We start from the raw sequence: 20,801 nt of genomic DNA, 5'->3' as shown, positions 1-20,801 counted from the left end.
CTAACACAGGGAACTGCAGAGAGAGCAGAGACCTGACCACTTATCTGTATCTTACCGCTCCTAACACAGGGAACTGCAGAGAGAGCAGAGACCTGACCTCTTATCTGTATCTTACCGCTCCTAACACAGGGAACTGCAGAGAGAGCAGAGTCCTGACCACTTATCTGTATCTTACCGCTCCTAATACAGGGAACTGCAGAGAGAGCAGAGTCCTGACCACTTTCCTATATCTTACCGCTCCTAACACAGGGAACTGCAGAGAGAGCAGAGTCCTGACCCCTTCTAACACAGGGAACTGCAGAGAGAGCAGAGTCCTGACCACTTTCTGTATCTTACCGCTCCTAACACAGGGAACTGCAGAGAGAGCAGAGTCCTGGCCACTTATCTGTATCTTACCGCTCCTAACACAGGGAACTGCAGAGAGAGCAGAGTCCTGACCTCTTATCTGTATCTTACCGCTCCTAACACAGGGAACTGCAGAGAGAGCAGAGTCCTGACCACTTATCTGTATCTTACCGCTCCTAATACAGGGAACTGCAGAGAGAGCAGAGACGTGACCTCTTATCTGTATCTTACCCCTCCTAACACAGGGAACTGCAGAGAGAGCAGAGTCCTGACCACTTATCTGTATCTTACCACTCCTAACACAGGGAACTGCAGAGAGAGCAGAGTCCTGACCACTTTCCTATATCTTACCGCTCCTAACACAGGGAACTGCAGAGAGAGCAGAGTCCTGACCTCTTATCTGTATCTTACCCCTCCTAACACAGGGAACTGCAGAGAGAGCAGAGTCCTGACCACTTTCTGTATCTTACCCCTCCTAACACAGGGAACTGCAGAGAGAGCAGAGTCCTGACCACTTTCTGTATCTTACCGCTCCTAACACAGGGAACTGCAGAGAGAGCAGAGTCCTGACCTCTTATCTGTATCTTACCGCTCCTAACAAAGGGAACTGCAGAGAGAGCAGAGTCCTGACCACTTTCTGTATCTTACCGCTCCTAACACAGGGAACGTCAAAGAGAGCAGAGTCCTGACCACTTATCTGTATCTTACCGCTCCTAACACAGGGAACTGCAGAGAGAGCAGAGTCCTGACCACTTTCTGTATCTTACCCCTCCTAACACAGGGAACTGCAGAGAGAGCAGAGTCCTGACCACTTATCTGTATCTTACCCCTCCTAACACAGGGGACTGCAGAGAGAGCAGAGTCCTGACCACTTATCTGTATCTTACCGCTCCTAACACAGGGAACTGCAGAGAGAAAAGAGACCTGACCACTTATCTGTATCTTACCGCTCCTAACACAGGGAACTGCAGAGAGAGCAGAGTCCTGACCACTTATCTGTATCTTACCGCTCCTAACAAAGGGAACTGCAGAGAGAGCAGAGTCCTGACCACTTATCTGTATCTTACCGCTCCTAATACAGGGAACTGCAGAGAGAGCAGAGTCCTGACCCCTTCTAACACAGGGAACTGCAGAGAGAGCAGAGTCCTGACCACTTTCCTATATCTTACCGCTCCTAACACAGGGAACTGCAGAGAGAGCAGAGTCCTGACCACTTATCTGTATCTTACCGCTCCTAACACAGGGAACTGCAGAGAGAGCAGAGTCCTGACCACTTATCTGTATCTTACCGCTCCTAACACAGGGAACTGCAGAGAGAGCAGAGACCTGACCACTTATCTGTATCTTACCGCTCCTAACACAGGGAACTGCAGAGAGAGCAGAGACCTGACCACTTATCTGTATCTTACCGCTCCTAACATAGGGAACTGCAGAGAGAGCAGAGTCCTGACCACTTTCCTGTATCTTACCGCTCCTAACACAGGGAACTGCAGAGAGAGCAAAGTCCTGACCACTTATCTGTATCTTACCCCTCCTAACACAGGGAACTGCAGAGAGCAGAGTCCTGACCACTTATCTGTATCTTACCGCTCCTAACACAGGGAACTGCAGAGGGAGCAGAGTCCTGACCACTTATCTGTAACTTACCCCTCCTAACACAGGGAACTGCAGAGAGAGCAGAGTCCTGACCTCTTATCTGTATCTTACCGCTCCTAACACAGGGAACTGCAGAGAGAGCAGAGTCCTGACCACTTATCTGTATCTTACCGCTCCTAACACAGGGAACTGCAGAGAGAGCAGAGTCCTGACCACTTTCTGTATCTTACCCCTCCTAACACAGGGAACTGCAGAGAGAGCAGAGACCTGACCACTTATCTGTATCTTACCGCTCCTAACACAGGGAACTGCAGAGAGAGCAGAGACCTGACCTCTTATCTGTATCTTACCGCTCCTAACACAGGGAACTGCAGAGAGAGCAGAGTCCTGACCACTTATCTGTATCTTACCGCTCCTAATACAGGGAACTGCAGAGAGAGCAGAGTCCTGACCACTTTCCTATATCTTACCGCTCCTAACACAGGGAACTGCAGAGAGAGCAGAGTCCTGACCCCTTCTAACACAGGGAACTGCAGAGAGAGCAGAGTCCTGACCACTTATCTGTATCTTACCGCTCCTAACACAGGGAACTGCAGAGAGAGCAGAGTCCTGACCACTTTCCTGTATCTTACCGCTCCTAACACAGGGAACTTCAGAGAGAGCAGAGTCCTGACCACTTATCTGTATCTTACCACTCCTAACACAGGGAACTGCAGAGAGAGCAGAGTCCTGACCACTTATCTGTATCTTACCGCTCCTAACACAGGGAACTGCAGAGAGAGCAGAGTCCTGACCACTTATCTGTATCTTACCGCTCCTAACACAGGGAACTGCAGAGAGAGCAGAGTCCTGACCACTTATCTGTATCTTACCGCTCCTAACACAGGGAACTGCAGAGAGAGCAGAGTCCTGACCACTTATCTGTATCTTACCGCTCCTAACACAGGAAACTGCAGAGAGAGCAGAGTCCTGACCACTTATCTGTATCTTACCGCTCCTAACACAGGAAACTGCAGAGAGAGCAGAGACCTGACCACTTTCCTGTATCTTACCGCTCCTAACACAGGGAACTGCAGAGAGAGCAGAGTCCTGACCACTTATCTGTATCTTACCGCTCCTAACCCAGGGAACTGCAGAGAGAGCAGAGTCCTGACCACTTATCTGTATCTTACCGCTCCTAACACAGGGAACTGCAGAGAGAGCAGAGTCCTGACCTCTTATCTGTATCTTACCGCTCCTAACCCAGGGAACTGCAGAGAGAGCAGAGTCCTGACCACTTATCTGTATCTTACCGCTCCTAACACAGGGAACTGCAGAGAGAAGAGTCCTGACCACTTATCTGTATCTTACCGCTCCTAACACAGGGAACTGCAGAGAGAGCAGAGTCCTGACCACTTATCTGTATCTTACCGCTCCTAACACAGGGAACTGCAGAGAGAGCAGAGTCCTGACCACTTATCTGTATCTTACTGCTCCTAACACAGGGAAATGCAGAGAGAGCAGAGTCCTGACCACTTATCTGTATCTTACCCCTCCTAACACAGGGAACTGCAGAGAGAGCAGAGTCCTGACCTCTTATCTGTATCTTACTGCTCCTAACACAGGGAACTGCAGAGAGAGCAGAGTCCTGACCACTTATCTGTATCTTACCGCTCCTAACCCAGGGAACTGCAGAGAGAGCAGAGTCCTGACCACTTATCTGTATCTTACCGCTCCTAACACAGGGAACTGCAGAGAGAGCAGAGTCCTGACCTCTTATCTGTATCTTACCGCTCCTAACCCAGGGAACTGCAGAGAGAGCAGAGTCCTGACCACTTATCTGTATCTTACCGCTCCTAACACAGGGAACTGCAGAGAGAGCAGAGACCTGACCACTTATCTGTATCTTACCGCTCCTAACACAGGGAACTGCAGAGAGAGCAGAGTCCTGACCTCTTATCTGTATCTTACCGCTCCTAACACAGGGAACTGCAGAGAGAGCAGAGTCCTGACCACTTATCTGTATCTTACCGCTCATAACACAGGGAACTGCAGAGAGAGCAGAGTCCTGACCACTTATCTGTATCTTACCGCTCCTAACACAGGGAACTGCAGAGAGAGCAGAGTCCTGACCACTTATCTGTATCTTACCGCTCCTAACACAGGGAACTGCACAGAGAGCAGAGTCCTGACCACTTATCTGTATCTTACCGCTCCTAACACAGGGAACTGCAGAGAGAGCAGAGTCCTGACCACTTATCTGTATCTTACCGCTCCTAACACAGGGAACTGCAGAGAGAGCAGTGTGCTGACCACTTATCTGTATCTTACCGCTCCTAACACAGGGAACTGCAGAGATAGCAGAGTCCTGACCACTTATCTGTATCTTACCCCTCCTAACACAGGGAACTGCAGAGAGAGCAGAATCCTGACCACTTATCTGTATCTTACCGCTCCTAACACAGGGAACTGCAGAGAGAGCAGAGTCCTGACCACTTATCTGTATCTTACCGCTCCTAACACAGGGAACTGCAGAGAGAGCAGAGTCCTGACCACTTATCTGTATCTTACCCCTCCTAACACAGGGAACTGCAGAGAGAGCAGAGTCCTGACCACTTATCTGTATCTTACCCCTCCTAACACAGGGAACTGCAGAGAGAGCAGAGTCCTGACCTCTTATCTGTATCTTACCCCTCCTAACACAGGGAACTGCAGAGAGAACAGAGACCTGACCACTTATCTGTATCTTACCGCTCCTAACACAGGGAACTGCAGAGAGAGCAGAGTCCTGACCTCTTATCTGTATCTTACCGCTCCTAACACAGGGAACTGCAGAGAGAGCAGAGTCCTGACCACTTTCCTATATCTTACCGCTCCTAACACAGGGAACTGCAGAGAGAGCAGAGACCTGACCACTTATCTGTATCTTACCGCTCCTAACACAGGGAACTGCAGAGAGAGCAGAGACCTGACCACTTATCTGTATCTTACCGCTCCTAACACAGGGAACTGCAGAGAGAGCAGAGACCTGACCACTTATCTGTATCTTACCGCTCCTAACACAGGGAACTGCAGAGAGAGCAGAGACCTGACCACTTATCTGTATCTTACCGCTCCTAACACAGGGAACTGCAGAGAGAGCAGAGTCCTGACCTCTTATCTGTATCTTACCGCTCCTAACACAGGGAACTGCAGAGAGAGCAGAGACCTGACCACTTATCTGTATCTTACCGCTCCTAACCCAGGGAACTGCAGAGAGAGCAGAGTCCTGACCACTTATCTGTATCTTACCGCTCCTAACACAGGGAACTGCAGAGAGAGCAGAGTCCTGACCACTTATCTGTATCTTACCGTTCCTAACACAGGGAACTGCAGAGAGAGCAGAGTCCTGACCACTTATCTGTATCTTACCCCTCCTAACACAGGGAACTGCAGAGAGAGCAGAGTCCTGACCTCTTATCTGTATCTTACCCCTCCTAACACAGGGAACTGCAGAGAGAGCAGAGTCCTGACCACTTATCTGTATCTTACCGCTCCTAACACAGGGAACTGCAGAGAGAGCAGAGTCCTGACCACTTATCTGTATCTTACCGTTCCTAACACAGGGAACTGCAGAGAGAGCAGAGTCCTGACCACTTATCTGTGTCTTACCGCTCCTAACACAGGGAACTGCAGAGAGAGCAGAGACCTGACCACTTATCTGTATCTTACCGCTCCTAACACAGGGAACTGCAGAGAGAGCAGAGTCCTGACCACTTATCTGTATCTTACCGCTCCTAACACAGGGAACTGCAGAGAGAGAAGAGTCCTGACCACTTTCCTGTATCTTACCCCTCCTAACACAGGGAACTGCAGAGAGAGCAGAGACCTGACCACTTATCTGTATCTTACCGCTCCTAACACAGGGAACTGCAGAGAGAGCAGAGTCCTGACCACTTATCTGTATCTTACCGCTCCTAACACAGGGAACTTCAAAGAGAGCAGAGTCCTGACCTCTTATCTGTATCTTACCGCTCCTAACACAGGGAACTGCAGAGAGAGCAGAGACCTGACCTCTTATCTGTATCTTACCGCTCCTAATACAGGGAACTGCAGAGAGAGCAGAGTCCTGACCACTTATCTGTATCTTACCGCTCCTAACACAGGGAACTGCAGAGAGAGCAGAGTCCTGACCACTTATCTGTATCTTACCGCTCCTAATACAGGGAACTGCAGAGAGAGAAGAGTCCTGACCACTTTCCTGTATCTTACCGCTCCTAACACAGGGAACTGCAGAGAGAGCAGAGTCCTGACCTCTTATCTGTATCTTACCGCTCCTAACACAGGGAACTGCAGAGAGAGCAGAGTCCTGACCTCTTATCTGTATCTTACCGCTCCTAACACAGGGAACTGCAGAGAGAGCAGAGTCCTGACCACTTATCTGTATCTTACCGCTCCTAATACAGGGAACTGCAGAGAGAGCAGAGACGTGACCTCTTATCTGTATCTTACCGCTCCTAACACAGGGAACTGCAGAGAGAGCAGAGTCCTGACCACTTATCTGTATCTTACCGCTCCTAACACAGGGAACTTCAAAGAGAGCAGAGTCCTGACCACTTTCTGTATCTTACCGCTCCTAACACAGGGAACTGCAGAGAGAGCAGAGTCCTGGCCACTTATCTGTATCTTACCGCTCCTAACACAGGGAACTGCAGAGAGAGCAGAGTCCTGACCTCTTATCTGTATCTTACCGCTCCTAACACAGGGAACTGCAGAGAGAGCAGAGTCCTGACCACTTATCTGTATCTTACCGCTCCTAATACAGGGAACTGCAGAGAGAGCAGAGACGTGACCTCTTATCTGTATCTTACCCCTCCTAACACAGGGAACTGCAGAGAGAGCAGAGTCCTGACCACTTATCTGTATCTTACCACTCCTAACACAGGGAACTGCAGAGAGAGCAGAGTCCTGACCACTTTCTGTATCTTACCGCTCCTAACACAGGGAACTGCAGAGAGAGCAGAGACCTGACCTCTTATCTGTATCTTACCCCTCCTAACACAGGGAACTGCAGAGAGAGCAGAGTCCTGACCACTTTCTGTATCTTACCCCTCCTAACACAGGGAACTGCAGAGAGAGCAGAGTCCTGACCACTTTCTGTATCTTACCGCTCCTAACACAGGGAACTGCAGAGAGAGAAGAGTCCTGACCTCTTATCTGTATCTTACCGCTCCTAACACAGGGAACTGCAGAGAGAGCAGAGTCCTGACCACTTATCTGTATCTTACCGCTCCTAACACAGGGAACTGCAGAGAGAGCAGAGTCCTGACCTCTTATCTGTATCTTACCGCTCCTAACACAGGGAACTGCAGAGAGAGCAGAGTCCTGACCTCTTATCTGTATCTTACCGCTCCTAACACAGGTAACTGCAGAGAGAGAGCAGAGTGCTGACCACTTATCTGTATCTTACCGCTCCTAACACAGGGAACTGCAGAGAGAGCAGAGTCCTGACCTCTTATCTGTATCTTACCGCTCCTAACACAGGGAACTGCAGAGAGAGCAGAGTCCTGACCTCTTATCTGTATCTTACCGCTCCTAACACAGGTAACTGCAGAGAGAGAGCAGAGTGCTGACCACTTATCTGTATCTTACCGCTCCTAACACAGGAAACTGCAGAGAGAGCAGAGTCCTGACCTCTTATCTGTATCTTACCGCTCCTAACACAGGGAACTGCAGAGAGAGCAGAGTCCTGACCTCTTATCTGTATCTTACCGCTCCTAACACAGGGAACTGCAGAGAGAGCAGAGTCCTGACCACTTCTCTGTATCTTACCGCTCCTAACACAGGGAACTGCAGAGAGAGCAGAGTCCTGACCACTTATCTGTATCTTACCCCTCCTAACACAGGGAACTGCAGAGAGAGCAGAGTCCTGACCACTTATCTGTATCTTACCGCTCCTAACACAGGGAACTGCAGAGAGAGAAGAGACCTGACTACTTATCTGTATCTTACCGCTCCTAACACAGAGAACTGCAGAGAGAGCAGAGTCCTGACCACTTATCTGTATCTTACCGCTCCTAACACAGGGAACTGCAGAGAGAGAAGAGACCTGACTACTTATCTGTATCTTACCGCTCCTAACACAGGGAACTACAGAGAGAGCAGAGTCCTGACCACTTATCTGTATCTTACCGCTCCTAACACAGGGAACTGCAGAGAGAGCAGAGTCCTGACCACTTATCTGTATCTTACCGCTCCTAACACAGGGAACTGCAGAGAGAGCAGAGTCCTGACCTCTTATCTGTATCTTACCGCTCCTAACACAGGGAACTGCAGAGAGAGCAGAGACCTGACCACTTTCCTGTATTTTACCACTCCTAACACAGGGAACTGCAGAGATAATGCTTAATTTTTCATGTCCTAAGTGGCCTCTGTTCCCTGGGGAAAAAATAATAGCTAATGGCTTTTGTTTTCATTAAAAATGGGGAAGTCTGCACACAACCATGCCATGCAGAAATCAGTTGTATTCAGAGCAGCTTATGGCGCAAAAAATACAGGAATACATCACAAAAGAGTCCCCCCCCCCAAAAAAAAAAATTCGAAGGAAATTACCCTCTGTTTTCTGAGCTAACACATTTTCTCCTTGAAGCTTTCTCATATTGTGGTTTCTCCATATTAGTGTCAATGAAACCCACACTTTAACCCTAAATGTTTTACTAGATCTAAACGGTAGGGATTCGTAAGTAAAGAAAACAACAAAATGAAACAGTGTTGCTTACAGACCACAAGAATACAATAAAAACTTGTAATAAATAACAGTGTATCTTACTTGTTATTTGTTTTTCTTCTCCTAAACAATTAAACAAGACCAACATCAGATAGCACGCACAAAAAGGCAGGAATGTGTTTGGAACAGTGTTGTGACAGATGATACGAGTACATTTTAAATGAATATTATTTAATGGTGTATCTTTCTTGATACCTGTATCACTTTATTTTCCTTGACAATTAAACGAGACAAGCTTGGTGAGTAGGAATTTCTCGATGTTGATTTTCTGGGACATTTTATTAAACTTGCAGCATGACTTTTTCAGGTGACAATTTACATTCTTGGTATTCTCCTCTTCAATGGCAAAGGGGCAGTTATGGCAAGGGGCAGTTATGGTGTCAACGCCACAAGACTGTACCGTGAGACCATTTTTTCTTTTATGTTTTCAAATGAGCTGAACCTGGGTGTTTTGCCAAAGCATGATCATCTTACCGCCTCAAACTAGTCAGCTTATGAATGCTTAAGTTTTTGGTTTGTATCTTTTTCGGAGGGGTCCCAATTATTACACTCGGAACACAAGTGTGACACATATTCCACTGTAAAGGTATTATGACATTGATACTTTTTTTTTTTTTTACAGATAATCCAGAAACTAGAAAAAAAGAACAGCTTGAGAGAGGGAGAGAGGGAGAGAAGGAGAGAAGGAGAGAGGGAGAGAGAGAGAGAGAGAGGGAGAGGAAGAGAGGAAGAGAGTGTGAAAGGGGGAGTGGGAGAGAGGGAGAGAGGGAGAGAAGGAGAGAAGGAGAGAAGGAGAGAGGGGGAGAGAGATAGAGGGAGAGGAAGAGAGGAAGAGAGTGTGAAAGGGGGAATGGGAGAGAGGGAGAGAGGGAGAAAGGAAGAGAGGAAGAGAGGGAGAAAGGGAGAGTGGGAGTGTGGGAGATTGGGAGAGTGGGAGAGAGGAAAGAGAGGAAAGAGAGGGAAGAGAGGGAAGAGAGGGAAAGCTCAGAACATGGTCATGCCTACAGTATATGATCAACTCTTATGTTGGTCCTTTTAAAAGGTGTTAAAAACGTTAATAAATCCACAGTGTTCCAATACCAATATGTCTACTAGAACTTTGAATGGAGACTATTTGCCAATCAATGAATGGATGACAGATTCAGACAGCTAGGTTAGTCGTAGGCTGAGATTCCTTTAAGTAGATCAACGTTTATTAACAACATTATTAGTAGATGAAATTACATTGAACGGACTTCATGATCTCAAGTTTCTGCTTCAGATATACAGCTGCGGCCGCCTTTATCCTAATGCGGCTGTATCGGCGCAACTCTGATAACCGCGGGCAGATGCAGTATTATTTTTTTTCTGGAATATGTTCCGGTATTGTAGCGCTCGTAATATTGAATGCACGAACGTGAATGCGGTATGAATGCGGTCAGTATGCGGCATGAACGCGGTGAAGTGCGGTGAAGTGCGGTGAAGTGCGTGGCATTCGGAAAAAATCCCCGAAAAAATTCGGAGATGTTGGAGAATAAAAGGGGCCGCGGCTGTACTATCGGATGAAGAAAAGGCCTGTGAGGTTTGAAACTACAACTGCTGTTCCTCTATGCTCTCATGTTGCTTAATGAGCCAGTATTACCACTTAGAAGCAACCTACACATCCCCAGGACCAATATGGCTTCTAGAAGTCAGCAGCCTATTACATTTAGACACAACCGCATGCTTGTGAGACCTCTTACCTGTCCTGTTAGTGAGTCGGAAAGTGATGGATTTATCGGGGATCCCGCACACATTCCGCACGGACACTTGACACGTGTAATTAGCGTAATCCTGAGGCCTCAAGTTCTTCAGCTTCAATACTTTCGTTTCACCCTGACCGAAGGGAGAACAAAGACTGAGTAACAATGGAAACCACCCTGGAGAGCTCCCATATATCAGCCCCTCTGCTGCAAAGCATCGCAGGCGCCCTCCGGCAGCAAAACCGTCAATGTTACAATCCATGGAGAGCGCATATTTCTATTGATGTGTCCTTCAAAGTTGCGATCAAACGTCAAAACAATCGGTCATACTGTGTGTGTTAAGCTTTGTAAACCGGGACCCTGCTCAACATAATGACACCCATCGCGTACATTTAAATCGGAGTCCCTTTGCGTCAATGTGTCAAGGAGCTTTGTGTCTGCTTTGGACCTCTTGTGTCATATAATGAGATGTGTGTCATAGTTTGAGTCTATAAATGGTGCCGGTTTCCATCAGTGTAATCCACCAGGATCTGAGGCCGTGTCGCCTGTTTGCTCAGAAGATCGGCGTCTACGGGAAGAAGTTGAGAAATCATGCTGAATACATACAGTATGTACACACCCGGCCTGCTATTTGCACAGGCTGCCAGGAAAGAAGGCTTTGGCGCAGTATTAGGAAGGAACACATTACACCATGTTGGTCTTATTCCTCATTGTCTCTCACACATCATTTTGCTGTCACCGGGGTTAAGCAAACTTTATCTTCAAACACTTTGGAATTCATTAGGCAAAATCTTTTCAATTACATGGCCAATGTTTTACACACGGGGAAAGAGAGGGAGCGGGATAATTATATTACAAGGAAAGAGGGGCCTCGCTCTAACTGGGATTATCAATGATCTGCCGTGTGCTAACAGGGAGATGAGCAAGTATGAGAACAGAATACTGCGAGGTATACAGGTGTGCCTCGCAGACAGGTATGAGAACAGAATACTGCAAGGTATACAGGTGTGCCTCGCAGACAGGTATGAGAAGAGAATACTGCGAGGAATACAGGTGTGCCTCACAGACAGGTATGAGAAGAGAATACTGCGATGTATACAGGTGTGCCTCGCAGATATGTATGAGAAGAGAATACTGCGAGGTATACAGGTGTGCCTCGCAGACATGTATGAGAAGAGAATACTGCGAGGTATACAGATGTGCCTCACAGACAGGTATGAGAAGAGAATACTGCGAGGTATACAGGTGTGCCTCGCAGACAGGTATGAGAAGAGAATACTGCGAGGTATGCAGGTGTGCCTCGCCGACAGGTATGAGAAGAGAATACTGCGAGGTATACAGGTATGCCTCGCAGACAGGTATGAGAAGAGAATACTGCGAGGTATACAGGTGTGCCTCGCAGACAGGTATAAGAACAGAATACTGCGAGGTATACAGGTGTGCCTCGCAGACAGGTATGAGAAGAGAATACTGCGAGGTATACAGGTGTGCCTCGCAGACAGGTATGAGAAGAGAATACTGCGTGGTATACAGGTGTGCCTCGCAGATAGGTATGAGAAGAGAATACTGCGAGGTATACAGGTGTGCCTCGCAGATATGTATGAGAAGAGAATACTGCGAGGTATACAGGTGTGCCTCGCAGACAGGTATGAGAAGAGAATACTGCGTGGTATACAGGTGTGCCTCGCAGATAGGTATGAGAAGAGAATACTGCGTGGTATACAGGTGTGCCTCGCAGATAGGTATGAGAAGAGAATACTGCGAAGTATACAGGTGTGCCTCACAGACAGGTATGAGAAGAGAATACTGCGAGGTATACAGGTGTGCCTCGCAGACAGGTATGAGAAGAGAATACTGCGAGGTATGCAGGTGTGCCTCGCCGACAGGTATGAGAAGAGAATACTGCGAGGTATACAGGTATGCCTCGCAGACAGGTATGAGAAGAGAATACTGCGAGGTATACAGGTGTGCCTCGCAGATAGGTATGAGAAGAGAATACTGCGAGGTATACAGGTGTGCCTCACAGACAGGTATGAGAAGAGAATACTGCGAGGTATACAGGTATGCCTCACAGACAGGTATGAGAAGAGAATACTGCGAGGTATACAGGTGTGCCTCACAGACTGGGATCCCTATAGTGGTGCACAGCAGTCTAATCTAATTGGATAAGTAGGATAATTAACTGCACCAACCAAGCACCTGGAAATCCTGCTTTTAATTATACTGTGTGCTCCGTCAATCCACAATGGTATTGAGTATCACTGCACATGCATTGTTTTATTGGGTAACATTGCATTGTGTTTTTGAAGAGTCCTAATGAAGTTGGGTCCACAAAATAATTAAAGAAAATAAACCGTGTGTTCGGCTCTGGGCTTTCTGCCCGGTGTATTTTTGCAACATGCTGTAAATGGGAAAAAATAATTACTAGAAAATGTTAATAAGCACGTTAGTGACCCATAACTCGGCCTCCTCTTGCTTTGCATTTGCTGATCAAAAATGGCTGCGTATAAAATGATCAAAAATTAGATCAATGTAATAAGTTCTAGATGTTTCAATGTAATGTTTTCATCCATCAAACAATTGCACAAACACTGGACCAACACCGATTCCACCAGGTCAAATGGTTCGGTGTTGGTGGGGTGTGGGCTGGTCAGTTTTGCCCAGGTGGTTAATGTGGAGAAATGGGAGGGGCCCAAATGATGCGCTCCTGTGGCATAGCAAGGTGTGGCAGGCCTAGGGGTGTACTCATAAGAGGGACACCAGGTGTGACAAAGCAAGAGTGCTCAACGGGTCATGTACATCAGCGGCGGGGAACATATTCAGGGTCAATGGGTGGGGCTTCGTGCTGACCAGATCCAGGTATTTTTGTTAATAAAAGGCTACGGTCATTTGTTCCCAACCAAGGTATCTGTATTTATTTGGGTGAGCTAGTAACCCTCAAGAAACCACCCTGAAAGAACAGGACAGTGCCTGGCCATTAATGTCCCAGCAGAGCCCAAGGTTCATGGTGGACTACCCAGAACGTGTACAGTATCTAACACGAGCTACAGTGTCGCTGATGCAGAGCTACTAATTCATTATGACTAAACTGTATTGTCTTTGTTATTCACTCTGTGAGACAGGAGGACTCTCGTATGCACCTCAGAGATCGGGATCCTAAATATAGAGTGCATTAGTCTCCAATCAAGACATCACAAACCAATTACTTATTCAGTCGCTGCCAATGTTCTCTGCATCTCTCCTACAGCGAGGACATAACAAATCAATTACACATTCCCTTTATTGCTGCATTAGCACACACACTGACCTTGCACGGAGGAGATAACCCCTGAGTTATCAGAGGGGCCACAGTAACCAATTAGCGGTATTTATAAATGCTGCAGCACTGGTGCAGAAAACACCACCGGACACATTTACAAAATGCAGCTGAACGCCATGACTTTCATTTATTGTTTGATAGAAAAACTACCAAATGTCCTGATGGAATCACAAAAATAAAGGTAAGAATAACCGTAGACAGCATAAAGTTGTTAAAATCACCAAAATGATGTTTTTGGGTTGTGTGTAAGTATCACAAGTCACATTTTTTAAGCAGCACCCGTCTCTAACCTACATGTATGTATGTATGTATGTATGTATGTTTGTATGTATGTATGTATGTTTGTATGTATATCTTTATTTGTATAGTGCCACTAATGTATATAGTGCTTCACAGCAGTAACACAATACATATATTACCGGTTACATAAACCTGTCCCCTGAGTCTTCCAGAAAGGTGGCTTTTTTACCCAGGATGAATATTTTGGATATTATTTTTAATGACTAAAGGGGGTCATTTATTAAAGTCTCCCAGATGCAAAAACAAATTGCTTCCTTTTCTCCTGTGTACGTGTGCTGTACCCACAGCTGCCAACAAACTCCAGCTTAGCCGTGCGGTAATGAGCCAGTCCTGGTTTTGCATGTACGCTTGCTGGACTTGATCTAATAACACAGCTGAGATAAGTAGACGGGCTGGCCTGGAACATCACACAGCGCAGTGACTGCACCTGGCGCAGGTGGGCACGGGTATCTGTGCCCCTCCTCCTTCCCCACCCTAATGGATTTTTCTACAGCTCATCCTGCAAAGTAAAAAAAAACCTCACTTTGTTCTATTAAATTAGAAAGTTAAAGCAGATAATATCGGAGCCGAAACAGAACAGCATTGCAAGTGAACGTCGCAGTTTGTATTGTGTAGAGATGCAGCAAGACTTGCTGTTCCTAACACAGGAACGTGCTGTGACCATGTGACCATGTGACCGTGGCAGCCCCCGAGGATTAATAGCAGACAACAGCATCAAGAGCCTCACGCCAGGTGGAGAGTGGGCGCAGAAAGCAGCCCCCCCCGCGCGCACGCTCTCACTGCGGCTGAATGGGGATAAACTAGATATACTGGAAGTGCTAATGCACAGAGTCAGGGAGTCCCTGACACTGACGGTAAGTACCAGTAATTGTGGTACATTCAAATACTTTAATAGGGTTCTAAAGACCAGTGGTGCGCAAACTTTCTGTGCTGCGCCCCCCTGCCTGCTCAGCCCCAGTGCTCGCGCCCCCCCGTACCTAGGAACCGGCGTCAAATGACGCAACGATGTCATGTGACGTCACGTGACCCTGCGGCGTCATTTGACCAGCGTTGCCATGGCGACGTTGGAAGCCAAGGTAAGCGAGTTACAAAAGCCTTGTGCGCTCCCCGGTATTTAATTTAAATGCTTTGGAGAAGAGCGCAGGGCATCTGTAAATGCCGTGCCCAACCCCAACTTTGCGCACCGCTGCTATAGATTGAATAAAAATGCATGGGACACTCAGGTGAAACAGAGAAACAAACAGAACATAAACGAGGAATGGCCTAGATATGATACTGTGAATTCTGAGCCTTTCCTAAAGCTAGAATAAGCCGCTCTGATACTGTGTGTGTGGTGTCACTGCACACAGTATTAGGTTCCCCTGTGAGATACAACAACCCTGTAATGCTGGTGCTGGTAAGCCAGCCGGGAGCCCTGGTATTGGTCTCCGAAGCTGCAAGGCTAAGGTGCAGTACATTAATTACCAGGTAGTTTGGAGGTGCTAGGAAATGTTGGCGCCTGTATGCAGCACTCAGGTAGTCTCAGCTAATATCACCCTGTTGAGCGGTGGAAGTGCTCCGAAAGGGTCCACATGTGGCCCATATGAGAGGCAAGAGCGATGCACTCATAGGCGGCGCTAAGCCCTTAGAGAGGCCCAGCTCAGATCGGGAGCCTGCAGTGTGGGTTGGAGGTCACAGGAGGCAGAGCAGGTCGGTGGCTCACCTCGGCCAGGGGGGTTGGTGGGTGGCGAGGCTAACCCCGATGGTGTTCCATGGTTAATGGTGGATGCGGCAGGATGGTCGGTAGCGGGGTCTCAGCCATCTGTGAGTGGGTTGTTGACCGCAGTCACATATGACTTAGTGGTCCTGCTAAAAGGCATTTTGTCTGCACTTGTGAGTCGCTCATGCGGGTTAGTGGTGGTCCAAGGGCCTAGCTTTGCACCGACACCAACAACAGGTTCTGGGGCTGATGTGGTTCCCCCTGGTGTGGCAGGAGTATGGGAGGGGTCTTCACTCATGAAGGGGATCAGTCAGGACATGGGTAAGCATGGAGTGGTTGGTGGAGCTGCTACTGCCTTCGGGAGGCAGAGTGGATTTACCAGGTCCTGCGGTGGGCCTGCCAAAAGTGGGAAAAGATTCAGATGTCTGTTTTGAGGATGCATACACATGCATCACCAACCCGTTGGGTTTGTATGTACCCGCGTAAGTTAAAGAAAAAGTCTGGGGCGGGATTTGGAGATATTGCCCATGCTCCTGGGCTAAAAGGAGGCATTAATGGTCTAGCAAGGCTACGAAAGAGGAAATTGAAAGTCGGCTATTTCCCTTTACGTTAACTAATTGGATTAAGGATTTCTCCACCTCCGCTAGCGTAATGGGCGAAAAAGCTTCCCACCTTGGCTCAGCCCTGCTCAGGTACCATGATAGGGTTCGCGGAGCAGAATTATAGCCAGGTGGCTTGGTGTCTTGCCACAGGCAATTACATGCCTGGCATACCAAAGATAAGGATCTGTGGATCGAGTTCATGACAATGCAGAAGCCGGCCTCCTTTCTAGGGGTGTCCGACAGAAGATCATCTTGTGGCTGGGTGGCTGGCTATAGGAATGGTTGTTGTTGGGCCTTTAATGAGGGGCATTGTAACGTCAGAGGATGCATGAGTGTTCGTCCGGTGGCGGAGCACAGTTCACAGGCGAATGCTCCCGCAAGGGATGCAAGCGCAGGGAACAGGGCACTCGGGATGTTTTTTCCCCTTAATAACGGGCGACGTTAGTTCCGTTTGCACGGTTTCTTATTAAACGGTTTGACTAATTTAATGCGCCTTCAGATTGGGTTTGAAAGGTTTCTGCAGGTCTGGCAGTCTGGGGATACAGCAGTATAAGGGAATTAAATAGCCCTGTTAGTGGCAGCTGGTTGCGGGTAGTAAGTGCAGGTTAACCTTGCCAGACGAGGCCCAGTTACCGTAATGTGTGGTGGTGACATGGTTGGCTCAGTGTGCTTTGGGCCCATCTCACAGCTGACGTGGAGGTAGCTGAGCAGGTGAGTCTGGGTGGTCCTGGCGTGAGTAGTTGAGGACCATGATTGTGCATCATTGGCCTTCCCTGTGGGTGCAGCACCCTGGCAGGGTTAGCACCCTTCCTCCCCCCCCCCCCCCGCTGTAGTTTAATAAAAGCCGTGGTCCGTGTGCCTCCAGACCTCTGTGTGTGGGCTTTATTTGAGGTATGTTTCGGTGGAGGGACCAGGGGAGCAGCATCACAGGCTCTGAGCTCAGGCACATGTAGCTATGTTACACTGGCGACACACTTTATTCGAGCTCGGCTAGTCCCACGAATTCGGGTATACCCGGGTGTATTGAGGTTTGTGACTGTTTTCTGCCCGAGTACATTGAGTTATTTTCCGGCAGGGATTGAAGCATTTTATTCCCGTTGGCTGCAATACTGCACAGTACATATATATATACTGCATTACAATTCATGAATTTATGCCATCTGGTAGACACGCGAAGCATTGCAGCCTATTAAATCCTAATCATTATCATTTAACAGATCAGCCGCCCATCAGCCAGGCATGAACCCAGGCTGGGAAGGCAAATGCAACGGGGCTTGTCAGAGGTGAGGAGCGGCGCATTCCAGGTATCTGCCAGGTACATACCGGGTATTTGCTCGAATAAAGTGTGTCGGTGCAGTATTAGGATGGGATAATAAAGACTGCATGCATGATACAGAACCATAGTATTTTACTCTCCTTTATGCTGGAGGGAACAATGTACAAATGTCAGGTTTATCAGCATTTTCAACCTGTCTGTTGGGTTTGGCAAAGTTTGCTTTGATGCATTGCACTTTTTTCGGATGTTGTTAGCCCGGGAGCTTTCTGCCTTCCCGGCCTGGGCTGAGTTTCTGATGCAGAATAAAACATAGTGCCTGGTGCATGGGGTAAGTCGTCTGGCAGAGGCTCCCCAAGCACAAACTTACTCACACAGAGCATAGCTCAAGCAAGGAGGGCTATTTACTGAAGTCTCCTGACTGGGAAACTGGACAGACCCAGTGCAAATACAGCACTATGTTTAGCAAAAGAAATTACTCAGAATAAAAGCTATTGGGGGGTTTCCTTTGGATAAATCTGGTGCTGTTTTTTTCCACTGGTTCTGCCCCAGTTTTGCAGTCAGAAGACTTAAGGGAATAACCCTCATGGGAAATTCTTATTTCTGAGTGGACGTTGTTGTGAACTTGCGGTTCTACAGCAGCTGAATGGGAGGGCTCGGGGGGGTAAGACGATGGTAAGGGGGGTGCTAAGGGGGTGATAAGACAAGCGCCATCTTTATCACGGGGCTCAATAACTCAAAAACAAATAAAAAGGATCCTGTTTGCAGGGTGCACTGCTGCTTTATCATGACTCTTCCATTTGACCCTGATGGAGGGGCTCAGAGTGTCAAAACTCTGACGCATAACAGTGGCACTGAGAGTTAAGCAGGAGAACGCATTGCCAGCTCCTTGTGCAAGTCACTTTACCTCCCTGTGCCTCAGGCACAAAAAACACAGATTGTTAGCTCTGCGCGGCAGGGACCGTAACACTCCTGTGTGCTGCGCGCCGCAGGGGTGCGCAGACTGCGAGATTGTCTGCGGGGAGCGCAGGGCCTTCCCGGAGGCACTTCATTTAAATGCCGGGGAAGCGGCGAAGGACTTTGCAAACTGCACTTACCTTGGCTCCAACGGCGTCTGGAGACGCGTCGCCATGGCAACGTGGCGTCAAATGACATGACTCGTGAAGCCCAGAATGCCGTAGCCAAGGTAAGAGGGAGGGGCGGGGGGTGCGCGGAGAGGGGGCAGCTGGCAGGGGGGGGGGGGAAAGATTGCGCTCCCCTGGCATACCGCGCATTGTACTGTAACTATGAAGCGCGCTGAGTCCAATCGGGAGAAAAGCGCGACATGAAATAAAGTTGTTATTATCACACGAGACTTGCAGACTCGCACGGGTAAGAGACATGCCAAATTACAGGGTGTATAACCCCTGAATACAATCAATACACAGTGTAATGTGTGGTTTCTGAAAAAAAATAAAAAAGGGGGCGAGATAATTAGCGACCCGTTAAATGTCTGACGGTGAAGGGGTTAAAATCACTTAACCTATAGGATTGGGGAGAGGACATTGTTAGATCCATCAATGAAAAACTGTCATTCCTGTCCACGGGAAAATAAACAGGGCAACGTGTCAGCGACCCTGCTCTGCCCCTGAAGCGGAGTGGAGATGGACTATATTCCCCCCGGAGTGATGTTTGTGCTCCCGTGTCTGGCCCGGTGGAGGTGCAGAGCAAGTGAAGTCCGTACGGCAGAGGTGGACCACACCGGGCCTCAAGGGCCACCAGCAGGCCAGGTTATCAGGATATCCCTGCTTCAGCACAGGTGGTGCAGTCGACGACTGAGATGCCGATTGAGCCACCCGTGCTGAAGCAGGGAAATCCTGAAAACCTGACCTGTTGGTGGCCCTTGAGGACAGGAGTTGCCCGCCCCTTGTGGCACAGCACTGGGAAGAGACACATGGCGTTATCAGTACAGGAGATCCTGGGACTGTATGCATCCTCCCTGTATCCTTCATTCTGTAACCACCGTCCCCTACTCTCAGTGCATCAACGTTCTATAGTGTGGCCGCAGTAATGACCCTCAGGTGCACACCGTACCTGACCAGACTGTATATCCCTCTGGCTTATACCCTCTGTATGTGAATGAGTGGCTCGTGACGCTCAGTACAGGTCACTGCCGCACAGCGTGCACGGAGCAAACCATCCAGCAATCCTGTACACCTGTGTCTGACCGGACGCACAGCTGTGTTATTGGACAATAGCGTCCCATTACTAAAAGCCCTGACTCCCCGGCGCTCTGGGGATCTGTTGCATAGTTATGTAGAAGGAGGACTTCCAGTCACTGCTGGCGTTTATTGTACACCCCCCCTGCAAGGAAAATGGCGGATATGTACCGAATAAACATGGTGCAGCTGGCTCTGAAACGCGGTGCCGCTGAAATATGTGTGCAGTTTGGTCATCTTGTTCCTGACATTTGGCGCAGAGGCCAACAACATCTAAACCCGGTGAATATATCGTATGCAAAGAGAGAGGTCTGCAGCCCGGCATTTCTCCATGATCTCGTCGCATACAGTGCTTCCACTGCAGCTAGGGATTCTGGGTATTGCCATGCAAATGAGCACAGTGTGTCACATTTGGCTTCTTATTAATTTCAACATGAATGCAGCAGGCATAAGCTTACAGGGGTCCATGCTGAAATGGACAACAAGGAAAAAGTGACACACTGTGAGTGCTCATTTGCATGTCATTACCCAGAATCCCTGGCTGCAGTGGAAACACCATATGCTAGGAGATAATGGGGAGAGGCAGGGCTGCAGACCTGTCTGAGCCGTGTGAATGTGCTCACACGGGGTATTTGTATGTGCTGTACACGGTACGGTGGAGGCTTTGTGTCACCTTTTCTCTCACCATAACTTACTTTGTGTCTCGATGCAAGGAGAGCGAGAGAGACTGCACCAGTTATAGGCACAATGTTTGATCTTTCTATGTAGCTGTTGCCTCCCCTCGCCTCTAACCACTCCCCATAAGGGTGAGGTCCCAGTGTGTTCTGTTGCATGCGCGCCTAGTGAGGGGGCAGCACGTGCTCTGCGCTGCACCGCGATCCTGAAAGCGAGGGAGTGTGGTGGTGGGTTTGCAGGGGCGTGGCCACGACCTCACGTGACTGGTTCGCCCTCATTGGCTGAACCGCTGGTGGGGGCGTGGCCACGCCTCTATCGCAAACTCTGA

The 20,801-nt window shown here is 48.6% G+C and overlaps 1 protein-coding gene across 6 annotated transcripts in view; it reads right to left on the bottom strand.

The window, feature by feature from the left end:
- MDGA1 (MAM domain containing glycosylphosphatidylinositol anchor 1) overlaps positions 1–20,801 on the bottom strand; it is a 544,714-nt gene that overhangs the window by 208,982 nt on the left and 314,931 nt on the right. For all 6 annotated transcript variants that reach the window (XR_012801245.1, XM_075598788.1, XM_075598786.1 and 3 more), the window contains exon 5: positions 10,408–10,540. Coding sequence is in view for 5 of the 6 variants with exons in the window: in XM_075598788.1 (XP_075454903.1) it covers positions 10,408–10,540 (133 nt within the window). In the remaining variant the exon portion in view is untranslated. The remainder of the gene's footprint in view (positions 1–10,407; positions 10,541–20,801) is intronic.

The sequence above is a fragment of the Ascaphus truei genome, chromosome 4 (genome assembly GCF_040206685.1).
Source record: "Ascaphus truei isolate aAscTru1 chromosome 4, aAscTru1.hap1, whole genome shotgun sequence".
Taxonomy (NCBI): Eukaryota; Metazoa; Chordata; class Amphibia; order Anura; family Ascaphidae; genus Ascaphus; species Ascaphus truei.
This window is presented reverse-complemented; position numbering and strand designations above follow the sequence as displayed.